Source organism: Puntigrus tetrazona, chromosome 16 (genome assembly GCF_018831695.1).
Source record: "Puntigrus tetrazona isolate hp1 chromosome 16, ASM1883169v1, whole genome shotgun sequence".
Classification (NCBI taxonomy): Eukaryota; Metazoa; Chordata; class Actinopteri; order Cypriniformes; family Cyprinidae; genus Puntigrus; species Puntigrus tetrazona.
The window spans coordinates 18,095,096-18,122,854 of record NC_056714.1 but is presented as its reverse complement, the minus strand read 5'-3'; the positions used below and the strand labels follow the sequence as shown (position 1 = coordinate 18,122,854).

The window sequence follows — 27,759 nt, the reverse complement described above, 5'->3', positions numbered from 1 at the left end:
AAACATAAGCATGTGAAGCAGAGCTCTTATTGTATTGTAGAACTCTGCTTGAAACTTGTAACCATAGTAAATGCATAAATTCCATGCACTCCCGATTTGGCTAGAGTTCCATAGATGTCACTTTTAATATATATTGACCTTCAATTCAAGGGACCAGAGGAACTAATTGGCTATTAAGTCATTTTTGGCCCCTGAGCGGTACAGTAAACATCATCCATTGCATCCTTGTAGTGCAGCTGCAGTTGGCCAACAATACCAGGATCAGCTGTATTTTTTCCATTACAAGAGCCGGGAGACCTTGACTACAAACAAATTTTTTTTTTTGCTTTGTTTTTGCTGCTGCAAAACATACATAAACCATCTGAAAAATGTCAGATAATGAGGATAGCATGCAAACTTTGCAAAATGATCAATCAGTAAAAAATATGCATGTTATGATCTTTCATTTATTTCTGTTATAAGGAAAATACAACAGTATTCCATAAAAGCAGAGGTGGAGAATCCATAGGGCTTTGCCCAATAGTAATCATAACAGAGCACTGAATCCTGGGAAACTCCAGGACTGTATTTACACTGTGCAATAACAGAAACCTCAATGGTTAAAGCAGATAAAACAGACACACGCAGTTCCCTTTCCATCATAATATCTATAGAAATTCAAAGAAACTACACCAGTCTCTTTCCACTCGATCTCCACGCTCTGGATTTCCGTCGAGGACGGTGCGGGGATTGAACCCTCAGTCCATTTTCCACCTGGGATGCATATGATGTGGTAGCCGTCTATTAAAATGTGACATTGCATTTGGTTTTGTGAGGGGCAACAGAGCACACAGTTACAGGCAGCCAATTTGAAAGGTTCATTCAAGTGTACATGATAAAAACTGTATCTCAGACCAGCACCAAAAATTTATGCAAAAGCAGACACATCATAGAGTCTTAAGACAGACTGAAGAAGAAGATGAAGATGACTTTGAGCAGAGGAACTGTTCTGAGTTGCTCTGCCAGACTGAAGAACTGGGGAAAAGCAAAGGGAGGTATGTGTTTGAACTACAGCCAACTGATATGGTATCCTCATGAAGCAAGCGCACACGCACACGCGCACACACACACACACACACACACACACACACACACACACACACACATACACAGCCAACCCACCCACCCACCCACAGAAGTCTCTCCTCCAAACAGAGTGCAAAGCCTAAGAAGTCTTGCTCTCTCCATTAAACATAAGATCTGAAGATACGCTGCAGTTTAGAAGTTCACGTATCTTATACATCTTACTTCATACATTTCAGAACAAACCTGTCTGTGAAGACACAGGTTTCTTAAACTAATGCTGTGTTCAACATGAAAGCAAGAAAGAGAGATAAATCTTGCAACAATACATAGAACAAAAGACAGGATAGACAGTGATAGAAAGAAAGAATGATAGATAGAATGATTGCTCGATCGACAAAGAAATACACAGACAGGACACACAGCGTGATGGATTGGGCAATAGAAAGAATGACAGAATAATAGAACGATAGATAGATAGATAGATAGATAGATAGATAGATAGATAGATAGATAGATAGATAGATAGACAGATGTCTCTTTGGAGGGAAAACTATGTAGATGCTGTTCCAAAATGCAAAAGCGTCACACAGCCTGGGGATATCAAAAGTATCTAGAAATATATATCTACAACAGTTATGACATACAGACAACCAAGCTTAAAAAAAATACAAATATTAAAAAAAAAGACAAATGACAGCCTCTCTGCCCTTTTCTTATGTCCCCTCTCCCATTCTGCCGCCACCCTCCCCCCATTAACACATCATATTAAATAAGGCACAAATTTACACAAACAATTAAAATTTGGCTAGTTATTGTTCATATATTTACACAAAACAGTTTTAGTGTTAATATCGATATATTTTAACATAATATAGGAATAACTCAGGACAAAAGTAAGAAATCTTTTTGTTCTGGACTCTTATGCAGTGTCCTATTCAGGTGCGACCTGTTTCAGTGTGTCAGACTGCTTCATGGCAGAGCCAATGATGATTATGGAGCAGAAGTTTAGACTGGATTTCACTGTGGGTGAGGCTATATATAATAGAACACAAAGTGATCACAGATAGCTTAAGACAAAAACGTAAGATTTACATAGAAGAGATAGTTTTATCGGTTTATCGCGCCTGGATAGGACACAGTGTTTGACGTTTCCACTGTAAGATTAAAAAATTTGGATTCACTTTCACCAATTAAATGATTTTAACAGAGACATAGAGTAAATACTGGAGCACCTCACACTGATTCTGCAGCGTATAGACAAAGAATACATTCTTCTTAGGTATATACATACATCTCCTTTATAACACTAAGACTTATTCACCTCACTTGGGCCCGAGCATTTAGATGTAACTGTTTCTCTAGCCATTTTAATCATCTCAATTTGATCTATGAATTTGAGTTGTTATAACTGCATTACACTGGAGTGGACAGGATGGGCTGGAGATTATTGCTTATGGATTTTACAGAGATCACTTCAAGTTGTGTGGGAATTTCAACAGCACATCTGCTTTCAAAATAAGGCGAAGGAACTGGAGGGGGCTAAACCATTTCAGTAATCTAGATACATACACTAGGTATGTATATACACACACACACACACACGCACACGCACACATGCATGCATATATACACATTTCTAATTGGATTCAGCACAGTTCATCAACTCTACATCAACAGAATAGTTAAGCCAAAGCAAGAAAGATCAGAATATCAAACAAGGTGTGTACACTTGTTCGGATAAAAGTTCAGGTCCAGAGTTTTGGATCAGTGACACCTGTCTAGACAGTCCAAAGTAACACCATAAAGCCACACACGTATCACTGTGGCAGCCTAAATCTAGGTGGACTCCTGTAACTTCTCCTCTCCTAATGGCCAATAGCTGAGCAATACCAATATGGTACAAATATATTCATGAAACAGAGAAAAACAAGTCATAGTTCAAATGTAAAGTTCGACAACACTGGCAGCCAATCTCCAGAGGATTTTTTTTCCTATAAAGGCAAGTTTTTCATCCAGTCTTTTAATTGTTCATGACCACAATCAGTTCTGATGGGTCGTGTAGCCTTTTTACGAAAAACCACAGGCTTTTCTTCTCCATCGTTCAGTAGTTGAACTTCCCTGCCTGGTTGACAGGAGAGCTAGCAGGGATGAACAGCGGTTTGGGAGGGACGTCAGGCTTGAGCGAGGCTGTCCGGCGGACAATAGCTCCACGGTGGACTTCTGGCTGCTCGCTGTAGCTGTGTTGGCGAGTTAGGTATCCGTTAGGGATGAGTGGGTGCCGTACGTCGCAACCCGAACTGCTGCCGTTAGAGTTCATTCGAGAGAGCAGGAGGGGCTGATGGGCACTACGCTGGTTGAAGCTGTGCTGCCGTGGAACTACACCGCCGCTGGGCATCTTGGGAGTGGTTATCAAAGAGTGGCGTTGAGACGGGTGACGGGACACTCTCTCTAGAGTAGATTGATGATGTGGAGGAATCTCTGGTGGGACGTCCATGCGGCGAGTTAGACTGTCCCTGGGAAGCGTGGAGGAACTGTAGTACGGTGCAGACTCTGTTTCTGGTATCTGTGGCTGCACTCGGTTTGCGAATGCCATCTGACCTGCGTTGGCTGACATGGATGAGGTGAGGACTGTAGGACTCTTTCCCGTAGCCACGTTGATTTCGTGGATGTGTTTCAGAAGCTCATCGAGCGAGGTAACGTCCACAATCTTGTGCGGGTAGCAGTGATACGGCTGGCTTGCCATGCGTTCCACATTGTGGACTTTGCGCTCCTCCATGTGTGCCGAGCTGCCTAGTACTTGTCCGTTGGTCAGTCCTTGAGAGAAAGGGAAAATTTGATGCTGCATTCCAGTGCTCGGCCGAGATGCTCCCATGTTATGGGACTTGGGTTCTTTAGCATTATTGCAGTTTTGATTCTTCTCCCATTGGTTCTTAAAGGCTTTCATACTCTTGATAGGAAGCTCTGGCGTCGAATCAGGCGTGGGAAGGCCGGAGAGCTCTGCGGAGTGGTGATGATGTGGGTGAATGAGTTCTGTCATGGCAGCATGATGGGCATTCCTGCGATGTGCCTGCTCTTTTCCATTCGCAAAGAAAGAGTTGTAGAGTTTGGGTGAAGACACCTCCAGCTTCTCGTCTTTGTTTTGAGTCTCCAGCAAGCCGTTTAGCTTGGCCAGGCTGCGCAGGGATAAAGCATGTGGGATTGGTGCTTCTGGATCTTTCGACAGCCTTTTGGTCTTGTTCACGTTGTGATTGCAGTAACAGGAAACGAGGAAGCCGGAGAGGAAAGCTCCCAGGACAAACGCCACCAGGACACACGCAATGAGCAGAGTGTAGTGAACACTGTGGTTGGACTTATCTACCTCAGGGGGTCGGCGCACTCCTGCAGAGAGGGGAAGAGAGCGGGATGAGTGCACTGTAAAGACACAGTGAGGTGCCAGTTAGGTTAGCTTTTAACAGTGTGAGAGTTCTTAGCAGACTTCTACTCATGTTAGAAACTGCTGACAAACAAAGCAGAGCGCTGGCTGAGCAGACTGTTCTGAATCAATCTGCAAATGCTCATTGGTTCAACATCAAATAGCGCGAAAGCCTCAAGAACAATTGCTAATGGTCTTGTAGGGAGCTAAGTGGTTCTCTCATTAGCCACAGTCTCAAGAGCAGCAGTGCTATGTGCTTGACTCAGGCTGATTGTGCTGTTCTACACTGAGCTGCATATGGCGTTAAGGTGGTGCGAAAATGATATGGTGATGTTTTCAGTGACTGCAAATTAAAATGAATGCACGGACCACCTTACGGTCTTAATGAGCTGAGGGTAGAGGTGATTTCACTAACATGTGCATGCTCAGATAATTAGTAACTCCCACTGCCATCTGCGCAGTCAGCCTTTCCTTGTTTTTCTAATTTTTCCTGTTTTTCTTTCAGTTTCTTCTTTTTTTATAAGAGAGCAAGTAAACGGAAAATCTGCTGTTAGAGGTATTTTACATCTAGAGGTATTTTATACTGAGCTGTAAGCTGATTTGGTAAAAAAAAAAAGTGTCAGCTTAGAAACTAAATGTTATGTCTTGATTAATTTTAATACAACATCAAAGACCCCAGGAAATCACTTGAAGAGCACAGATTCCTTTACAGTGTTAACGTATTGGAACTGAAAATTTGGGCGGGACATGTAAAATAGCTTGTCCTACTTTTGTAAAAGCAGCCAATGTTTTATTTATACACATCACAGCCATGAAAGTGAAGAGAGGTGAAAGAAAGCAAGAAAGATGGATACAAGGATGAAAATAAATGAACCATTAATACATAAATAAAGCTAGTAAAGTTAAAGCTACTGTAGATAAAAGAATAGCTAAATTTATGCTGCTTGCTAATTGTAACTTACTAATCAAAGTTAACATACAGGAACAACATACTTTTTTGAGCCCCATTTCAATAAAAATATCTTCAAATATATGTTCATTACAATTTATTACACCTTTATCTAAAAATAGCTTAAAAGATGTTATTAGCTGCATAAGACATTTGACTTTTACTGATGGTCACGCCAACAAACAACGATGGCACACATGACACCGTGTAAGAACAGAGTGGGTGGACCAACCATTAGTGAGTTATCAAGAACATGAGAGAGATGCTATTGTGCTTTTTCGAGCTGCTGCAAGCAAAAATATAACTATGAATGCATAATAACACTATGTGAGAAAAACAAGGATAATCTTCCTTCAGGCATCAATACAAACACATTAGCAGAGCAGCAACTGTGCTTTGCTATAGCAGGAGGAAAGCTTCCCGCCAACTCAATTCTCACCAGTAAAAATGTTTCTGCCTAACTGTTTATAGATGCAAACCAGAATGAGTTATAGCTAAGTAAACTTCTAAAGGAGCAGCCAAGTGCGCATACATCTCCATGTCTCACAGAATAGTTACTGGAAGCATGTAACGGTTTTGTTGTTGTTCTTTTAATAAGATAGAGTTTCTCAGGCATCATAACTGACATGTTTAATGTTTACATACAACAGAATCAATCTTCTAATAGACCTGCCAGACTTTGCCTTATTTTCTTGCAAGCTATAACAAACTTACGTGCAAATACACAGGAAGATGTTATGAATAATAGAAGGGACCTTTATCTTCCTCTGACTCATTCGTCTGCTTTCTGCTGGTCTATAAACTGAGGTCTTTGGCCCCTGGGAAGCACTGAGGGCCGGCATATGCTACGCGATGGGTGACTCACGAACACACACTTTTAGTGTCACAACAGGTTTGTTGTCCCCTTTTATGACTCAATAGCTTTTTGTACAGTACACTAGTACAAACACAACGAGAAATACTTCCAAAGGTAATTTTTTTAAAGCACAAATTAGATATCAAACCTTAATGTTAACTCATCAGTATCATATATAGTCTACGCTAACAATTTATAGCACTTTACAGTTTATATTCCGGCTAACAACGGAATAGTAGAGTTTTCACTGACACAACAACTTAAAATAGATTAATAAATACACAGATAAAGTGCTACTTTAAATATATATATCTAGTTGACTTTGTAATTGGGTCAGTTATTTTCAGGGCCATGCAAACAAGATGATCATCAGTTAAAAAAAAAAAAGAAAAAAACAAAAACTGTATAAGAGATTTTTGCTGCTGGCTTATCTCCCTTTTAAAGAATCTTGGCAGAACAGAGGCTAAATATAGCATAAATATGTGAAGAACAGGAACAGGCATAGTACAGACCAAACTTTGCCAAAAGACAGATAATTAAAAAAAGAAAGAAAGCAGAAGAATAGAGAACAGACAATTGTTGAAAAAAAAGGGAATTAAATAATTTTTTTAAATGTGTAATTGAACATTTTTAATACTTTAAATATACATGCATATAAACCAAAAAAAAAAAAAAAAAAAAAAAAAACACACACACACACATATATCTCACAAACAAAACACACATTAAGAACGAATGAAAGACAGTTTAAAAAAATGACATAGTAAAAATACACATAATAATAAAAAATTAAACTGTACACAATAGGACTGCATGTATGAGAGCGGGTGAGGAAGAGAGGAGAGGGAGGTGCTTTCACTTTCTCATGGCTGTGAATTGTATAGGCCTCTGTCGAAAAATCCAATAACTCCTCATTGACTCAAAGAAAGAACGAGCATGAAGAGGAGAGAAAAGAGATAGAGAGAACTGAGAAAGATGACTACTGTAAAAAAAAGAGAATGACAGATTTATTGAGAAAGGAGAGGAGAGGAAAAAAATGAATGGTACTGAGAGTAAGAGAGTGGGTGAGAAGAAAAGAGGTTGATAGAGTGAAGTGGTGGGGAGAAATGAGTGACAGATTTTAGTGGTGAAAACTTTAAGTCTTTCAATCTTCCTTTCGGCTGTGTGAGGGATTGTGTAGGCCTCTGTCAAAACCCTAGTAACTCCTTCTCAAAGAACTGGAGAGTGGGAGAAAGAAGTACTGGAGACGTCCATAAAAAGCTGAAGGGCACAAAAAAAAAAAAAAAAAAAAAAAAAAAAGTGTGTTTAATTGAAAGCAGACTTGTGAGCAATCTCTCAAAGCTCTGCTAAAATATAAGCGTGTATATACTAGAGCTGCCAAAGTTAACACGTTCATTAAAGATAAAAGAAATAGAGTAAAATTTGGTTATCGCCATTTATATAATAATGACATTAAAACGGCTTCTGTTTTGGACTCAGCTGAAATTATTTGAACCGTAGCAAGAGCAGCAGAACAAGTCTCCATGCTCAGAATGCACTTAATTTCAGTCAGGCTTGTTTATCTGTAAAATATGAAGAAACTTGCTGGACAAAGGCCTTTTTAATGGCAAATTCATATATAAATTACTTTCAGATGGGACTTTTATCAAAAGCCATTAGCATGGGAGAATTTTATTATTAGTGAAGCTCAACAATTACGAAACATCACCTATGAGTATAACATTAAACGAACTGCTGTGGGCTAGTGCTAAAAACACGAGTAATAATATTAGATTTTTTTATTCTGTAAAGGGATACTTCACCCAAATATGAGAATCCTGTGATCATTTATTCACCTTTATGTTTTTACGAATGACTTGCATGTTTCTGTGAAACATAAATTATGCTAGAATGTCCCTGCAAGTAAACGATGAAATTTTCATGCACTATCCCTTTAACACTTTCACACAAAGACCCTTGTTTCTTTAAATGCTTTGTTGGTGTCTATCCTTTTCTCTCGCTCTCTGTGTGTGGCTGATTGCCTGTGAAAGGTTTGAAAATGGAACTTTTTATGCACCATAAATTTGATATCACTGAATAGATCTAGCCCATTTGGTGATCCTAGGAGTCACAGAGCTTCAAGGGCTATTGTTGTTCAGTTTATGCTCCTTATTCCAGAACAAAGGTGAAAAGACTATATCTATGTAGGTCCTCAGGTTTTCTGTTTTGATTCTGCTTTCACTAAGGGGAGGAAGTATAATCTCATCTGTATGGAGACTACAATGTTAAAGTATCTTATCAATGTATCAATGTTAAACTTTCCATCACACATTTAATATGAAAATGGACACTGAACTATTTTAAATGCTCATAACACTAAGAAAATATTGTTTCTTCACCACGAAGACCTGTTTTTATGTTAAGTATATTGTCTATCACTCACTTGGTGCTTTTGGGGGAAGCCAACGTTAAGTTGTGTTGGCTTTCCAGGGCATTCAATTCAAAGTCTTGCTTCTTGATTACCCAATTACATCTAGTGTTTTTGCGTTGATGTGAAAGCAGCGATGCTGTCATAAATAATCTTTTCTGGGCTGCATGTGGAATAAGCAGGACATACCGAGATCCTGAAGCTGGGAATAGTGTAGTTGCAATCATGCAGAGGTTTTTTTTCCTATTGAAATTGCTTTTTCAAACTACGTTTTTTTTTGTAGTAGCACTAGTTGGCGAATTAATCATTTTAAATTGTAAAAAGCTTTAAATTGAACCTGTATACCATCAAGTTTACAAAGAGTAATGAATGTCTGTGGGTTCTCAGCTGGGAGGCTTTTATAAATTCACTGCTGACCAAGATTGCATTGTCTTTATAGAGGGCTATGAGAAGCTGAAATACAGCCCTTTTGTATCTAGTTCAAGCCAAGTAAATGCCAAATATGGGAGCAAATTAATTCAGTCAAAAGGTGACTGACATCATCTGATCTCCACACAGAAGTGCAAAATCCGCTAGAAAATTAAACATGGATGAGTATTACTTTACCTCATGATGGAATATAATTGACAATATGAGCGGGCACACAGAGAACAGCAAACAAAAGTAAATAATTGAGCGCTTCTGAATCTGTGAACGCAGGAAATGAGAAAATATTCTGACTGAATTGATTTGCATTTTCAGCTCAGCGCTCTTGTGCCCTAAATGCTTTATTTGATAGACTCTGCAAAAGCTTTTATGAAGTCATTTTTCTGGCAAGTAAATGATTTGATAGGAATTAATATCAAAGTGGCATTATTAACATCTTCGTACATTAGCATCCCTCTTAAAACATAGTATAGAGATCATATACAATTAAAAACCAGTTAAGTCCTTTTCACATAACTCGCATCAGGTCTTGGAAACAATGTGGTCGTGGTGGAGAGACATTGCTAGGTAGCAAAAAAAACAAAAACCAAAGCAATACTATATGGCATATTATATATAGTTAATTATTAACATGCATATGAAATGCATATAAAAAAAAAGGCCAAGAAATAGTTTTGATCGCTTATTATTATGTTAATTTCATACTAAAAGGCATTTTATATCATATACGATGTATAATTTATATAACAAAAAGTTTTTTCCCCTATAAATGCCACATTCCTTTCAGGGTGCTGTTTAACCAATTTTACTGTTTAGATACCATCCATGTAATGACACTCCATGTAAACTGTCCAGTAATCATTAGCTGTGCTTGAAAAGGTCATCAGTGAACAAGTTTAAGGGTTGCACCACCAGACAGCGTCAGGGGTAACGCTGCAGATTTCACTGCACTGGAGAAGGTTGATGCGAATCATGTGAAAGGACCTTTAGAAACCACAAAAGTCAACACATTTTACAGAACATAACATTTCAAAACATCATGCATAATACGATGCACCATGCATTCAAGGGCGAATAAAGCAGGTATCTGATAAGAGAGGTATTCTTCTCTTCAGCAAACCGAAGACGCGCTTTCAATCGAGAGGTGACGTTAGATTCATGCAGTGGGTTCACACATACTTTTTGACACACCACACAAGCAGATAGGGAAAGAAATGCAAAAACTCAATGGAAGCCAGCGGCCGCTCAAGCTCGATCTCACGACCCTAGAGAAGCAAACAAGCATGCGGGAAACAATCGAACTCGCTACAGCCTCACTCTGAAGCCTGAGTTGCTCAAGTATCTCTAATCCTTAGAAGAAAATTATGAACTATCTGAGACAAAAAAAAGAGGCGACAGACAGTTCTAGAAGAACTAAAAAAAAATGCTGAAGGCCATAATCCTAAAGTCGGACTACAGAGCTCAGGCTTTACGAGACTCTAAACTAAACCCAGAGGGGGAAAATAAGAGAGGCTTTAGAACTTAAGAAGGTGAAGCATTAGTCTGAAAAAACAGGCAGGTTAACAGAACACTACATCTCTCCAGTCAGAAGGACTGGAGGAAGAGAGGGAAGGGGCAAGGAAAAGGAGAGGGGGGCAGAGGGTTTTAAGAAGCGCATTATATGAATCCGAGCATCATATGAGCCCACAGTTCTTTAGAAATAACTAGCGTGTGTGCACTATTTAATAGCCTGTGTGTCGAGTCTGCATGTGTCAGGGCATGTGCTGGCTTGATATAAAGAGAATTTTTCGGGGAAAACTGGATCTATTTTTTGTGACCTTTGGTGATGGACATTATTACCTGGCTCTGGCTACATGAGCGGCAGGCTGACTGTGACATTTACAAGTGAAACACTTTAATGAGAAGGACGTCACTTTGCTCTTTTCGGGAGCAGAGCTCCTATAAAGTCGATTAAAGCAGTTACCACACCTGCGTTTGCCGAGCGGATTGCGTTTTTCTTTTTTACTTGAGCCTCGTTTGGGTGTGTGATTGGAATCAAAATCAGCAGATTTCTCACTCCGTCCTTTTCCATTATCTTGCCTCTTTCTCGATGCGGAAGCCTCGATGTCTTCCACCCAATTTCAGCATGTTTCCATCTCTCGCCGACTCCCTAAACCTCAGGCTCTCTCTTTGTTTCTCCCCCTGCCATGGTATTAATAGCCTCTCTGCAGGACTGAATGCGTCTTCAGCCCGGAGTTCAGCCGGAGTTCATTGTCAGTTCATCTTCGACTGTGTTTTAATGAGTTTCAGAATCCGCCCACCCCCTCATGGCAGTCCGTCCTCCAACACTCGCGCAAATTATCAGGGGGCCAGGGTTCCTGCCATCATAGCACTTATTTGAGCGTGTGAATGACCTGCGAGAAGGTGTGTTTAAAATAACATTAACGAGTGGATGGACTCAGCAGTCGCCACCTCAGAACAAACAGAGGTTTAGTTACTGCAGACATCATTATAGTTTTCCATATATATATATAATTTTATTTTTTAGAGGGAGAGAAATTTCAGCCACGCATGCTTAAGTCAACACTACCTAAAGCCATAGGAATGGAATGGATTACTTGACTCTTGCGAATATTTGTGAATAAAGGAAAAGACTGAATCATTAGAAAAATGACATTTAAACTAATAGCTCATATAATTGAGATCTAGCTAGGAGTTTTAATTTGGTATATGAAACCATTAATAAAGCACGGAAATATCTCAAAGATTATTAACATACAATAAATGTGCTTTAATTAATAGATAGTGTTGACAAAAATGTAAACGAGAAAAAAAACTCAAGCAGTAATGATGTTTCTGATGAGGAAAAAAACTCTTGTGAAAGACCCAATAAATGTCTATAATGCTGTTGAGCAAACCACTTGAGCTGAAGTTGAACGATGATTGAACACTGGTAAACTGAAGTGCTTTTCTAACGGGATTAATTAACTCACCCAAATGCATCCTATTAATAAGATTAATCAACAGTACGTAGTAAAGAGCGTTAGAAGAATTTGTACTCTAAGTCACATTGTGAATGTGATCTTTCTGTGACATGTGATGCTTGAAACACTGACAACGAATAAAGCATAAATATCTTATTATAACGGTGTACTCATAAAATTATTTCAGTTGTATATTTGTGATAAATTTAAATGTTTCAATTATTATACAGAATGTTTGAATGCGAGTTTCACCAAAAATATTAATTTACTATATATATACACAGTACATGCATGTGTGCATATATATATATATATATATATATATATATATATATATATATATATATATGCACACACACATATATATAGAGTACATGTACTTATTATATAAACAAATGTTTATTTTGGATGCAGTACATTAATGCTATTAATTAACTGACAATAATTTAATATATTTAAATTGACAAATACAATGACAAAATATTGAATAAATCTAAAAGCGATCTAGTTAAGACTACTGACATACGGATAAGAAACTGTAGCTTGAACCGGAAGTAGCTGTTCTACAATTTTAATTGAATCAGCTAGACTAAACTACGGAACATAATCCTTTAAGGATGTGATAAACCTTTATTCCTCTAAGATTCACGACAGTCTGTGTGTATTAACATTACCTCTCAACAACAAGGATGGTGCAGAGAAGGAGGGGACTAAACCAGCGAACCTCTCCTGTCTGCGGGTCGTTTGATTGCACGAGCATACGACTGCTCTTGACCGAGCGGCTGAATAGATTGCACGCTGGAAATTTCTATCAGCCGCCGTCTGCCCGCGGGCCTGTAGTCGCTGCTTATTTATCGACTGCTGGTGCTTCTCATTACAGGCTGAGTGGATGATCATAGCAGCGGGCGTAGGATTTATGATCATTTTGCTGGATTCTAGCGAACTTCAGCCAGGGACACATGAGTGGAAACCAGACAAAGTACCTTTGGAGATGTAGGGCAGACTTAAATGTATTAAAACAACAAAGACGACAGCAGACAATTGGTTCTTTTTGTTTGTCTAGCAGAAACAACGGGGAAGGTCGAATGCGCCGAAAACAGACTCGCAGACTGCCTGACTCAAAGGGGTTTTTTAGGAAAGAGAATTTGTTTGCATCTTTAAGTCGGTGTGTATGAGTGTGCACTTTACTTTGATTCTTCGGGATTCTTTTATTTTTGTTTCTGTGTGAGTGTGTTTTGTGTTGTGTGCAGCTGTGGGCTCATGCAGCGGAATCCAATATAGCGCTAGAAAAGTTTCAACTTGGGATAAAGGGAATCTAGAAGACAGACAACGGGCCAAGGGCCTCTCCCCACCCCCTTACCCTCCATCTCCACACTGCCTGGCTTCAAGTCAGGAGAACCCTGCCCTCCCCGCCTCCCCTCCTCGGGGCGGGTACCTGTCTCAGAGACAGCCTTGACTTTAGGCAGAGCTGGCCCCTGATTGGTTGTGCTGGCGCTTGTGGGTGAGGTCTTTCCTGTGGTTGTATTGGAAGGGGGCAACAAAGTTACTTATAAGAAATATCCATGAAATGCATTTTAAATAAGGAAAACATCCATTTTAATTTATACGAGTTCAACATATTTCCATTTCGTGCACTATCAGTTCACCCAAAAATGAAAATTCTGGCATCACTCTCGTTAACAACCTTTATGATTTTCTTTCTTCTGTTAAACACAAAATAAGCCAGTGTGGCTGTTTTGTCCCTTGCTGACTATAATAAATACTATAAAATAACTATAAAAATAATATTGTCTTTATTGTCCCACAGAAAAATGAAAGTCATACAGGTTTAGAGTAACATGGGAGTGATAACAGAAGATTAAAGAAGATATTTTAAAAAACTGTTTCCCATATAATGATAGTCGATGGGGACCACAACAACGAATGTTGGTATTATTCAGTAAAACAACCTATCAAGTATAATTTTTATTAATTGAAAGAAAGCTGAAATAAAACTAGTTTAAACTGATGTCAAACGTAATCTTTAATTTTGTCTTCGTAATGTAAGAGATATACAAACAAACAAAACCTAATAAAAAATAAGTGCATAAAATAAAAATGAAAATGGAAAATCTAACAAAAATGTTACTAAATATTTAAGAAATAAATATAATAAATAATACAATTTGACACTGCAAACAACATTGGACCCCACTGACTTTCATTGAGTGGCTGAAGAAAGCATGTTATACAGCTTTTTTAACAGAGTGTGAGTAAACTGAGTGTTCATTTTTGAGTGAACTATCCCTTTAAATAGCTTAGTAAAAGATTTCAGAAGTTGTAAAGTTTATGTGAAGAGTGCTATAGAAATCACAGTACAAATCACGTAAAACATGAAAAAAACAATATCTACTTGCAGCAAAATCAATAAAACATTTTCTTTGTTTTGTTGCGCTACCACATGAATTTCTAGCCCAAGAGTATTGCAGAATCGAAACTTGGAGGCATCTGATCTGAGCTAATCTCACAGAAGCTTCTTTTTGAACAGATTCCCCTCCCTTTTCCATCCATTCCCCCACAAAGTGCTGATCCTAAACATACTTGCAGACCACATACTTTGAGGATATCCTCATAAGTCTGATTCGGAGATTTAGCTCTCCTCGTTCCCGAGCGACTTAAAGTACCAATGACCTTGCGGGGTTCTCTTTCTGAAAGACTCGCCGTCCTCTGGCTCGGGCTGCTGCGAAGAGCTCCATCACTGGACTAATGCTTAATGTAGCGGCACACAGTGCTCGTGAGCAGCAGCCGGTCGTCAGGGGCCAAACGCGAGCCCATCCTCCGCCGGCCCACCTCTAAATAAAGCCTGTCATCTTGCCATCTGTGCCACACAGCGGCCGATCGACAGGGGAGCTTGCGGCTGGCACACGGGACGCTTTTATTATCGTTCCGTTTCCATTCTATTTAAAGGGTGCCGGAAGAAAAGAGCTGTCGGAAAACAGTGGTGCATTGTGGGAATTTTGGTCCACCTATCACAATGGGATGGCTTTATCACGCAGTGAGAGTTCTGAGGATGTAATAAGTTCTCTTGAATGCAGGTAGAGCTGTAATTACCGTGCCGAGGTGCCGTGGGAGGCTTTGTCTCAGCGTGAGGTGAGGAGCTGCACTGCCGTGTCATTTCCAGGAGCTGTGGTGGCTGAATGAAGCGGCGGGGAAGCTCATTGAATGTTTGCACCCACTGTGTGCTCTTTCACTGAGAGGAGCACCGGGACACACCGACCAGCGTCCCACACCTCCATGACACTACAGCCCGTCCTCTATCCTTCCTTTCTGCCTTCATTGTTTCCTCTTTGATCCATCTCACGTCCTTCATTTCTACCTTCTTTAAGCTCTGCCCTTTTAGGGTTAGGCCTAAGACTAACCCTATTTCCTAAGGGTTAGGGTTTTTCAGACCTGCCTTAATCTATTCTTTCTTTCTTCCTCTATTCGTCCTTTCCTATTTTTTAATCTATTCTTTCTTCATCAATCAATTCTTTCTTCCTTCGTGAATCTATTCTTTCATAAATCATGAATTTATTATTTCCTAACTTCACAAATATATTTCCTTTAAATCTACTATTCCTTATTGATAAATCAATGTTTTCTTTGTGAATCTAATCTTAGTGAATCTATTCTTTCTTTATGAATCTGTTCATGAATCAATTCTTTATAATTAATCTATTCTTTCTACCTTCAATCTTTTCTTAATGAATCTATTTTTTCTTCATGACTCACTTCACTTTTAAGATTAACTCTGTTAATCTTTTTTTTATAATTAATTATTTTTACCTTCTACTATTCTTTCTACCTTCATGAATCTATTCATTCTACATTCATAAATCTAATTGTTCTTTGTGAATCTATACTTTGTCATTAATCTATTCTTTCTACATTAATGAATCTATTTTTTCGTCATTATTGTTCCTTCATGAATCTATTCCTTCTTTTGTTAAATCATTTCTTTCATCATTAATCAGTTTTTTCACCTATCACGAATTTCTTCATTTATTCAGTTTTTCATTATTATTTTTGATACTTAAAGAATCTATTCTTTCTTCATAAACCAATTCTTTCTCCATTATTATTTTTTCTTCCATCATTAATATATTATTTCTACTGTCATGAATCTATTCTCTCTTTTTCCAATCTGTTCTTTTTTCTGTCTTCATCTATTCTTTCTTCCTTCATAAATCAGTTCTTCCTTCATTAATCTATCATTCCTTCTTTAATCTATGCTTACCTATTTACCTATTCTTCCTGATTTTCTTTCCTTTCTTTGTATTATACTTCCTCTCAAACCTTCCTTTCTTTCTTCTTTCCATCAATCATGTATCTTCCTTTTCTCCCTTCCCTCTAATACTGTTAAAACAGACGGAAAGGGAGTTTTTTTTCTCTAACTGGCTGATGGACAGATTGCAGGCCATCTTTAAAATATTTTGGTACCATAATCAGCTCAGAAAACAGTGGCACTGATTCATTAGCTGAAGATTAGAACGGAACAAAGCAGGTGACTTGGAAATGTTATTATTTACTAAAACTCATCTGTGCTAATAACCTCATGTGACTAATCCAGATGGTAATACAAGGATATTTCATATCATCCACAGAGGATGGGGAGCACTGATATATGCGTGTGTGTGTGTGTGAGTGTGAGAGATTCAGAGTTCATTGTGTGTGGTACAATAGCTGTACGCTCTGACCCGGATCACACTGCATCCACTGGCACGCTTTAGAAGCAAAACCAGACAACACCACCCAGGGATGTTAACACACACTTTCACACACACAGGCCAGCTGTCAGCTAGTATTAGCTCATGACTGTCTGAAATATAATACAGTTAGCAAAAAAAGAAAAACAAACCCTGCACATTTCTATTTCGCTCTTCAACATGAGCACACACTTTCCCTCCCTCTTTCACACGCTTCCTCTCTCCTTCCAAAACACACACATATGCTCTCTCTCTCTCAATATCTTTCATACACATGCACCGTCTATCACAACATACACACCCTCTGTTCCTTCTCTCTCTCTCTCACACACACACACACACACACACATACCGTCACACATCCATTCAGTGAGAAAATTAATTTGTCAGATGGCGATTTTCAGTTGTTCCTCCAAAGCTCTTGCTCAGAGCTCTCTGATACGGCCCACAGCCCTGCAGGACATTTCTGTCTACCGTCCAGATCTGCAGCCTGCAGACTCACTGCGGGTCATTTGTGTAACGGACTCTATTGATCTGGGAAACTATCGCCTCTCTGTGAGCTGTTGTAAGAGCTGCTCAGAGGTCAGAACAGGACAGATTGAAGATGTATGCAAGTGTGCGTGAAAAGAAAACTGTCGAATATAAAAAAAAGACATATTTAACGCTCACACCAAGAGATCAGAGACACAGCGTGAAAAATAAATTATGGCAATCTGTGCCTATTGTTGAATACAAGACTCAACTTTGCAGGATATAATGGCCGGCCATAAAATTTATCCTTTAAAATGGTCAATGGATATGGACATGACTGTGATTATGGCTGGACAAAGTGTAACCATTTACTAAAGCAATTTGAATGACTTAATCTAAAGCTTATGTGATTGAATTAGTTCACTGACCGTAAGCCGAGTCCACCGCAGGGTTCTGCTTGCGAGTTGTGGCCAAGACATCTACAGAAAGAGAGAATCTTCAGTTACTGAATGTGCACAATACATGAATCTATAATATATGTTGCAGGCTAACTCTGATACAATGTAAGAAACAATAAAATAAAAGAAAATAATTAAAATAAAATAAATGAAATCTCACAAAGAAATATCCACCTTACTGTGAGAAGAGAAAAAATGATGTGATTTTTTTTTGTGTGTGTAACATCAACTTCATTAAAGATTGATGTCATGCACAAAAAAACAAACAAAAAACATTCGGTGTGCCATCATCATTCAATATCATTCTAACATGAGTTTCTAATAATACAAAATAGGAACATCACTTTTGATTTAATTTTGCAACAATTAAATGCATCTTTGCTGAATAAAAGTCTGTTTTTAACTGTAGTGTTAATTTTATTACGATATATCATAATCAATTAAAATCTGCATCAGTAAAAATAACACTATGATTTAGCATTTACATAATATGTCAATTTGGAAAGAGATGCTTAATTGTCACTACAAAAGTCACAACTTGTGATTTCTTTTTGTCTCTTTTGTTACTGGAGAGAAACATGACATGTTCCATGAGATTCCTTCAGAAAGGTTCTCGAGTTCTGGAAGTCTTCACAACACAAGTGGAGTTGTAGTAGGAATGTAGTAATGGTGTGAATGAGTTATGATCTCTGGGAGCGAGTCGGCTCGGACTGTCTGGAACTCACCATGACAGCTGTCTGGGTACTGAGGATATCCACTCTCCACATACTGCTCAAATCCAGACCTGTGACAGAGACAGAGAGGGAGAACGACACAACAGAGAGAGAAGGAGAGCGTGAGCAGCAGAAGGAGTGAGAAAAAGGACAAGAGAGTGACAATCATTCTTTTGTGAGCCTCTCCCTGAATGATCCCTCTAATTAGTTGTGCTGTCAGCAGTCTGTTGTTGCCTCTCCAAGCAACTGTAAAGGGAAATAACATGTTACCATTTGATTGAGGCTCGAGTGTCTGACATGCAAGGACACTTCCTCTATACCATGACTGACAGCCGTGATTTAGCAGCTATAAGATGAGAATCAAATGTAAATGTGCAGGTACAGAATTTAACCATAAGCAAGAAAAAAAAAATATCAATGAGGGTACATTTGGCAATTTTACAGGAACTGCAACATACGAAAACAATGTGACTACTTGTAACAGTTTTTCCCCCTCAGTGGAAGATTTATCCTTATTAGTTATTTATCTCCTTTTTTTTTTAACCCCACAGTCTATCTACATTTTGTTACCCTGCCAAAACGGCATTTGGTGATTCATAAGATGAACATTCTTTGCATTAAGCGATAAAAATAAATAACTAGACTATGCGTCTATGTTTTTGCCACAGACACATTTTCATGGAGAGATGGAGACTGACTCATCTCGTACATAATGCTGTGGGTGTCACAATGACGTGGGCTGTTTTCCACAAATATACAGAAAAATATTGCAATAGAAAAAATATATACTGTAATAAAAAAAGAAGCTCCAATGCTGCTAAAAATATTGATGTACATAATCTACAAATATTAATACAGATGTTTTGTGGCTTGATATTTGCATGAATCTTTTAAGCAAATAAATAAATAAAAACATATGTTTTAAAATATATTTGAAAATAATATACAATTTTTATTCATTCTACTTAATTAAACATGTTTTTTTAATTTATATAACTTCATAATTTATTCACATAACTAATTAAACTCACATTTACTAGCGATTCCTCAATGGAAATAGTTTTTAAATTTTTTTCCCCAGTGTGGATTGGTAGAAAAATTCATAAGAAAAAAATGCTTGCAGCCAATATATAATTCAAAAAATAAAAATAAAGATAAAAATAAAAGTATACTATATATAATATATAAAATATCTTTAAAAAATTAAAAGATGTTCCTCAAGACGTTGATTCATATAGCATTTAAAACCATCATGTAAATATGACACACCAAATGTTAAACACCGAATGCGTTTAACATGCAGATATGTAATTAATGCGTTCACGTCAAATTAGCGAAACAAGCTACGGCGAGTTATTCATTCAAGCACACAAGTGGCAATAGATAGAAGCGGCTTCAGTTTTGAATGTCTTTCAGATACAAGAACCTTTGTGTGAAGTAAATGAATGTTTGGGCAAAACAGCAAATTAAGTACAATTTGAAGAGAATATGTTTACTGAGAGGGACATTGCTGACTCATGCAGCCTCACAGCGTAACCACAGTGACACGTTGCTCTGAGTGACTGCAATGTTCGTCTGCTCCTGGCATCACAGAAGCGAGCGTGTCATTGCCGAGCACCTGAGTGACATCTCACACACACACACACACACACACACACAGAAGCATAACACATTCTGTCTGCTTTTGCTTCCTCTCTGTGTTACCATGGAGACGTGATTAGATCAGAGGGCTGTGGTCTAATAGAGCACGCAATTCCGTACCTAAGTCCAAAATCAGGATTTGCACAAATCACTACATGTCACTTTTGTCCAAAAACACTTTGTGCATGTTACTTCCGTGCAAAATCATGCCTCTTATCCATTACACACATTGCAATTCAGTTCAGGTGCTAAATGCGCTGATATAATTATTAGTGCATAATTATTGTCATTAATTTCAGGGCAAAGGCGCCTTCTTTTTATGTAAATTAGTTTAACAATAAATTGTGCCTTATTCAAAAACTCTGCTCACAAAAAAGGAAATTTTCCTGATGTGGTTCATTTGGCAAACCTTGATGAGCCCAAGGCAGTTTTCGATTTTATTCATTTTATGGAATTATTCATTCGGTTTAATAAAAAAATGTAATGTAAATTATTTTCTCCTAAATACATGCATATATATGTGTGTAAGATTTTCTTCTTTTTCTTCCAAATTTTTTATTTGTGTATTATTATTATTATTATTTTTTTGCTGTCACACCATAGGACAGAGTCTAATTTTTATTTGGACTTTTATCAGAATTTTTATTTATATATATTTATATATATATATATATATATATATATAAAATTTTATATACAACTATAATAATAATAATAATAATAATAATAATAATAATAATAATAATAATAATAATAATAATATGTTTGAATGATTTAAAATTTATTTATTTTTTGGTTTATTCATTTTACACAAAAGACTTTTCTATAATTGTAATATATTTTTATATAGATTTTAATATATATATTTTTTATATATATATATATATAAATGAGATATAAACATCTGACCACTGCATTTAATTATCACATTTGAAGATCACTAGAATCAAAAAGTACACAAATAGCTCATACAAATAATTAACTGAAAAAAAAAATTTCTGTCCTGATTTAATGTCGCCATATTTGATTGGAATTTATATTTTTGTGGAGCACATCATGGAATACTGCCTTCAACAAAAGATTCAAGAGAGAAAAAACAAGCTTGCATACAAACATAACTTATCATCTAACGCTGTCACCCCATTTCAGCGCTGTAGAGGCACCTGCCGTTCTCCTGCTTCACCCTGCCCTGCATATTCAATCTATCTGAGAATCAGCCCTCTCTACCTGACATGATTTAAAGTCCTTATTTCCATTAACCTGAGAGGGGAGAGAGTGACAGAACGAGAGGGAAAGAGAGAGAGCGGGATGACTTCATCTCATATTGAAGGATAAATGGAAGGACAAGATAAAAAAAAAAATCTCCTGCATAAAGTGGTAAATTGGGATCTTGCAGGTGCATAATATCTGAGCATCAATACGCCTCTGAGATGCATGCTTTTCATTATACCTGAATTGGCCAACACACTCGCACACACACACACACACATTAGCAAACACTCTCTCTCATCATATGGAGATTAAATTGCCCCAGGGAGAGAGCGAATAGGGAAAAGGAGAACACAAAGAGAAAATATCCCACAAGATAATAAAGTCATATTTTTCTTCATAATCTCCTATCCGCAGTACGCTGCAAAAAAACAAGCCACAGAGCTGTTCTAAAAATGAGAAAGTCAAAGTATTACCATCGTACATCTATTGCCCTCTTTTCTTACATTTCAGCCTCTCAGTCTTGCAGAATTTCATTAGAAGCTGATTAGCATTTAAACACACAGTTCGCTCTGGAACTAAAGTTTCTCTTGTCTTATTTCTTGTTCTCATGTCCCCAGACTTAAACTTAGCATAAAGTTTCTTGCGGCGTATTCAGGTCAAAAGCCTATCAGAAGGGGCCAAGTGACCAGTCACAGTTTGTTTAACGTGACAACCAATTAGGCTGGACATAAAGATTTCAGCTACATATTGCATTTTATGTGTACAGTCCTGGTCTGTTTGTCAAAAGTGCAAAATTTACTCAGAACAGGTCATGTTAAACAATATAGCAATGTAAAAGTCCATCTAAATGTTCTCCCACTCCAGCACTCATTTAAACTACAGTTTTTGGTCGGAAACTGATAATTTTTTTTTAATAACTCTTTGCTATTTTATCATATTTAGAAAACCTATGGCAAAAGTGATTTTTCTGCAGCCATTATTTTAAATCATCCATATCACATGATAAGAAAAAATTGATATGTTAAAAATGATTATGTTTGTTGAAACTGTCAGTATTATTTTTTAGTTCAAAGGAAAATCATTTCCTACCACAACTGAATGCATGCTCACTGAATAAAAGCATTAAATAAATGCACTGACAAGCTATCTTTTAAAGTGTATTTCATGTTTATTGTATAATTCAAATCTGCTAAGTATCTTGTTGTGTTGTGATTGATCTGATTTATTGTATTTTTAAGGTATTATCGACAAACGTTAAAACACTATCGTTCTTTCTATATCAGTATTACATTTGCAGTGCTGTTGCATCTGGTTTCCATGAATTCAAACCAAAATTCTATATTTTAGCCAAGATTCTAAAGCTCTTTATAATTCTAATGCGCTGTATGATTACAGAAGACTTTATGGCATCTGACAGCACAAGATGTATGACTCTGACATAGGTTTGGCTATGAAAGCATATAATTGAACGCTGAAGTAAACCAAAGCTCTTCTGGGACACTGATAAGTACTCTCCACAAGTTCCGTCCATTTTGTTGGCAGCGGTCTGGAAATCTGCTGTGTACGTAATCATTTTCATGAGTTCAAGATGAAACGATTCCCCATCTCTGTTTATAGAGATCAATACTCGCATTAGGACACATTAAGGCACATTAAGAGTCAATAATTGAGTTTATGGCCAGAAAATATCATTAAAGACTGTGACCAGGTTACAGAGAAAGTGTATAAAAACCATCATTAAATTAAATGAATTCAGCTGAATAAAAAACTTAATTCCTACATCGCAGGACTTGTTTGGATGAGCAGACCAGCAATAGCATGTTAAGAACACGATAATGATCTCCCAGTAAAATTTCTACTTTGAGTACAAGGGGTTTAGGGTTTGAACTTTTTTTAATAAACCAAAATTGCAGCTGTATGTCAGTGGATGCGTCTCAAGAGCAGGAAAACATCAGAGCGTGCTGGGGAGAATATTGCCGCTGTTGCTTTCCACAACTGATGACAACCGCAGCGACCACTCAGCAAAACATTAATAATAACAAATTCAAGCTCTGGATCTGCACTCATTATAACACACACAAGTGAAATGCACTTCTGCTTGACAATTGCACAGGCAGTATTAGATACATCCCTGGCAAAAGCTGATATTGTGGAAATGTAAGTATGCCCTTTCAGCCAGAGATCTATGCAACTGCTAAGATATTGAAATGAGTATTTCTAGAACTCAAATGGTAGAGCACAGCGCTAGCAAAGTAAGTTTGATTCAGCTAAAAAATATATAAAAGCATCTACCTAATGCATAAAAATATAAAATGTTAACACGGAGCGTGATATAGAGAATCACATGAATTTGTCACATGGAGAGCGCATATGCTTATGATACAGCATTGAAGAGCAGTCCAGTTTCCTGTCTATTCTCTGCTGTCCTACACTAATAAAAGTAAAATGCTCATCAATAAAACATCAATTAAAAAAGTTGCATGGCCTTGTCAGATACCTTAGACAGCAATGATACCGCATTACCGTTAATGTGCCATTATAACCGTTTTTAAGTGTCATAAACAAGTGTGTTTGTTTCTTACATGAAGTTTATCTGAGATAATATCTGCACATATATCTGGTCTGAATCATCCGATTAAATTAACAACATACGGAGTGAATGAGTGCAACAGCGATGTCATCGCAAACAAAGATAATGCACTTTTTTACAAGCATCCACTGTAAAGTTCAAGTTTGCTTTTTTGTCTTTAATGGGACAGGACTATAAATAACCGGCAGAAGGCAAAGTGGGAGAGAGAGTAGGAAGAAATAGGGAAAGGACACAAACTCAGGTCACTCGAAGTGCAACGGTGCTACTCGAAGCGCTGCCCACAAGGCTATTGGCTCCAACTTATACTACCAATTTACTATAATTTCTACCAGATGGTAAAATTGATTGACTCAAGAAACATATCTAAAGTGATGGAGTAACACACTACAGTAAGGTTAATTTGGTTAACATCAGTTAAATGCATTAGGTATTACAAGCACTATTACAAACAAGATCATTTAATAACCAAAGACTGCATCTAAAAGGCTAATTACGCAATAGAGAAATAAAATGCACTTCTGTTCAGAATTCAGAAGTTAATTAATCTTTTTGAGAAGAAATTAATACTTTAATTCAGGATGCATTAAATTGATCAAAAGTGACTAGAAAGATATGTACAATGTTACAGTTCGCCGTTTCAAATAAATGCTGTTCTTTTGAACTTTCTATTAAATCAAAGAATCCTGAAAAAAACATATCAGTATTTCAACAAATCTTTTAATTAGCACAACTATCTTCATTATTAATTACTATTAGAAATGTATAATGAGCACTACATTGATATATTAGATTTATTTCTAAAGTATCACGTGACCAATGGCTGCGAAAAATTCAGCTTACAAAACCAATACATTACATTTTAGTATACATTAAAATATATATTTTTAATTTTTTAATAGTATTTCAAAACATTACGAATGTGCTATATTTTTAATAAATGCATTCTATCAAATAGATATAAAACTACAGCTTTTAGAATGGTACAGATGTTTTTTATTATATGTAGAAATTGACGTAATCCAAATTAATAATTGCTGCAAAAGTATTGTTTAAGTATTGTTTAGGAGTTTGACACCTAACGCTATGTAAATCAATCAAGATTTTATTGTATTACCCAGGACGTTACATTAAAATTACTGCAAAAATATTTTGAAGTCACCCTGGTCATTGTATAGACTGTCTAGTAAAATTCTGTAACTGCACTTGGTTATAAATTTTGAAGACATTTTACAACCATCTGATTTTTACCAGATGTTTTAAGGATGTTTATAGTAACATAAGCTCTAAGAGATCTTTAACAATAAAGCATGCTATGGAAACACACTGTCGACTGTATAGTAAACTTGTGTACAGAATTCAGTAGCTGTGTAAGTTTTTTTTATTCTAACGAACCGTAAAAGTGTTTACTGTGGCAGGACTAATAGAAGGGTCATGTGATGTAGCTTTAACTCACTTGAATCCTGGCGCCACTGTGGCACAGTTTCCCGCATTCAGCCAGATGCAGTAAGGGTCTCGCGAGGACAGACAGCTCCTAAAACACACACACACACACACACACACACGGTTAACTCATAGCACATGTGCTGGAAAGCCTGTGTGTGTTTTCCTCGCTCACTGGCTCCATACTCCCTCCCCAATTTCCCTTTCCCCTCTCTCTCCAAGCGTATGTGACAAGCTGGAAGGGACAGCCAGACACAGTATCTCCATAACAAAGCATTATTGCCTCTCGCTGGTCAGACACTCAGACTGAGAGCAAAAAATAAAAAAATAAATAAGAGAGAGAAAGAGTGTGACTGACTGCTGTATATTCAGGTGTGTGTGTGTGTGTGTTTGTGTGTGTATTTGTGCTGCATGATTGACAGGTGTGTTGTGTTTGCCAGAGGCCAACTGAGATTCAGATACATGGTAGAAACGGAGAGTTGCTTGGAGAGAGAGAGAGAGAGAGAGAGAGAGAGAGAGAGAGAGAGAGAGAGAGAGGAGCAGAGAGAAAGACAGAAAAAAAGCACAAAAAAAAGCATGTGTGAGGTGACTAGATGTGAGTTAAAGTGAAAGAGAGGGGTCACTTCCATTTTTCTGCTATTTTTTTCCTCTTCACAGGTTGTTAATTTCCTCATGCTATGCCTGTTGGTCGCTATGCTTTAGCACTTTATCTATTGTTAAAGGTTAGATGTGTTCAAATGATGAAATACTTTCTCTTATCCTAGTTTAAATGAAAAAATGAAAGCAAACCAAGTTGGGTCACTTTTAGTCTGTCTATTAGGTTTAAAGTCATCTATATGCTAATGACCTACTAAAAATGGACAAAAATACTTAGCTATAACTTGGTTATACTAGCCATCTTATTTTTAATTCCAAATTTTAACTGCAATTTGCAAAGCTTTCAATGACAGCCGATGGCAGCTATTTTAGTTTACAGGCTGTTATGCAGTTTGATGTTGTAAACCCCCATTATTCATTGCATTTAAGCAGTAGTTATTTATTTTTATTTCCATGTCAGCATCTAAGGCTATCTTTATGGGTTGGAATAATATAAGAGTTACAAACAAAGGATAAATAATCTCTTCTGGGAGAACTGAAAAAAATACTGACAACTACACAATATTCTTTAGAACAAGAAGTACCACCACCTGCAGCCAACTAGCAAGTAGCATTAGTTAGCCAACTACTGGCTTTAAAAAAAACAAATACTCACGAACCCTTTGATACTTCCCATACAAACATCCAGTTTCAATAGAAAAAAAAGTGTAAACAAGATACAAAGAAAATACATAACTCTTAGTATCCTTTTAGTAGCTCTATTTTCTTGAAAAAGTGACACATCATGACGAGCCTGATATAGCAACAGCGGCTCAACCAGTAGTGTGAGTTTGGGGTGGGGCTAGCTGTTTGACCGACCAATAGCATAGAGTTTGGAAGAAACTGTTAAAAACATTATTTTATATAATACAAGTAAATCTGCTTTTTTATATAATGTATTTTGTACATTATATAAAAATATGCATTATTTATAAAGTTTGATGATGCACAGAAATTACACCGTGTTAAACTCAGAAAACATAGAGGACCAAAATTTTGCTCCTTGACCACAACAAACTTTTTTTGTTCTTTTAGATAAAAAAACCTATCAAAATTAAAAAAAAAAAAAAAAACACAGCTGTTTTTGCATCCAGCACTCAGGGTATGTGAAAACAATTCAGTGAGTGAAAAAACAGAGAGGAAAAAAAAAAAAAAAAAAAAAAAAAAGAGATGTTTTCTCACAAGTCCACAGAGAATCCCGTGTGAGTGTTTCTCCTGAGGCTGAGCAGGCATGAGCTAACAGATTGGTAAAAAGTTAAGACATGGCTGGATCAGACATCAGGATTGTTTTTGGAAAGAAATTGGGACTGAAATTCCCTGATAGGATTTGGAGATCTTTTATAAGGAAACACAGTCTATCGGCTTGCTCAAACTACAGCTGTGTGGAGAAAAGAAAAAGAATAGTTTGCTGTGCTTTGGCCTGTGACCAATCAGATGGCTCTTATTTGCGTGTGAGTAGTGGAAGCATGTGGTGATGCTGGCTCGAGGACTGCAGCATGTGATGGAGGAAACACGTCTACATCAGTGATGACCCATCTCTGTAACTACGAGGCTACGAGCTAAAACCTTTTGCCCTCTAAAATCCATCTGTGTTTAAATTTAAATGCATTTAAGAATGCCTGTCTTTGGAAACATACACTGCTTTCAGTGCACTTATGGCGAACGTTATCCATAATAGATCAAAAGCGAACCCGCGCATAGTACTTTTTAGAAGATTCTTGCACGACTGTCATAAATTTTTCTCTGAGGACTGAGCTGCTGCACTGCATTGTGAACAGAGTTTGTGATGCTGCTTC

At 37.3% G+C, this 27,759-nt stretch overlaps 1 protein-coding gene across 1 annotated transcript in view; it reads right to left on the bottom strand.

Moving 5' to 3' along the window:
• Positions 1-428: 428 nt before the first annotated feature.
• The window catches only part of sema6e (sema domain, transmembrane domain (TM), and cytoplasmic domain, (semaphorin) 6E), a 124,630-nt gene continuing 97,299 nt past the window's right edge, over positions 429-27,759 (bottom strand). Inside the window, exons 17-21 of the mRNA XM_043260764.1 lie at positions 25,341-25,418; positions 18,457-18,515; positions 17,702-17,752; positions 13,439-13,591; positions 429-4,443 (exon numbers count right to left, since the gene is read on the bottom strand). Coding sequence (XP_043116699.1) covers positions 3,167-4,443; positions 13,439-13,591; positions 17,702-17,752; positions 18,457-18,515; positions 25,341-25,418 — 1,618 coding nt within the window. The 3' untranslated portion in view covers positions 429-3,166. The remainder of the gene's footprint in view (positions 4,444-13,438; positions 13,592-17,701; positions 17,753-18,456; positions 18,516-25,340; positions 25,419-27,759) is intronic.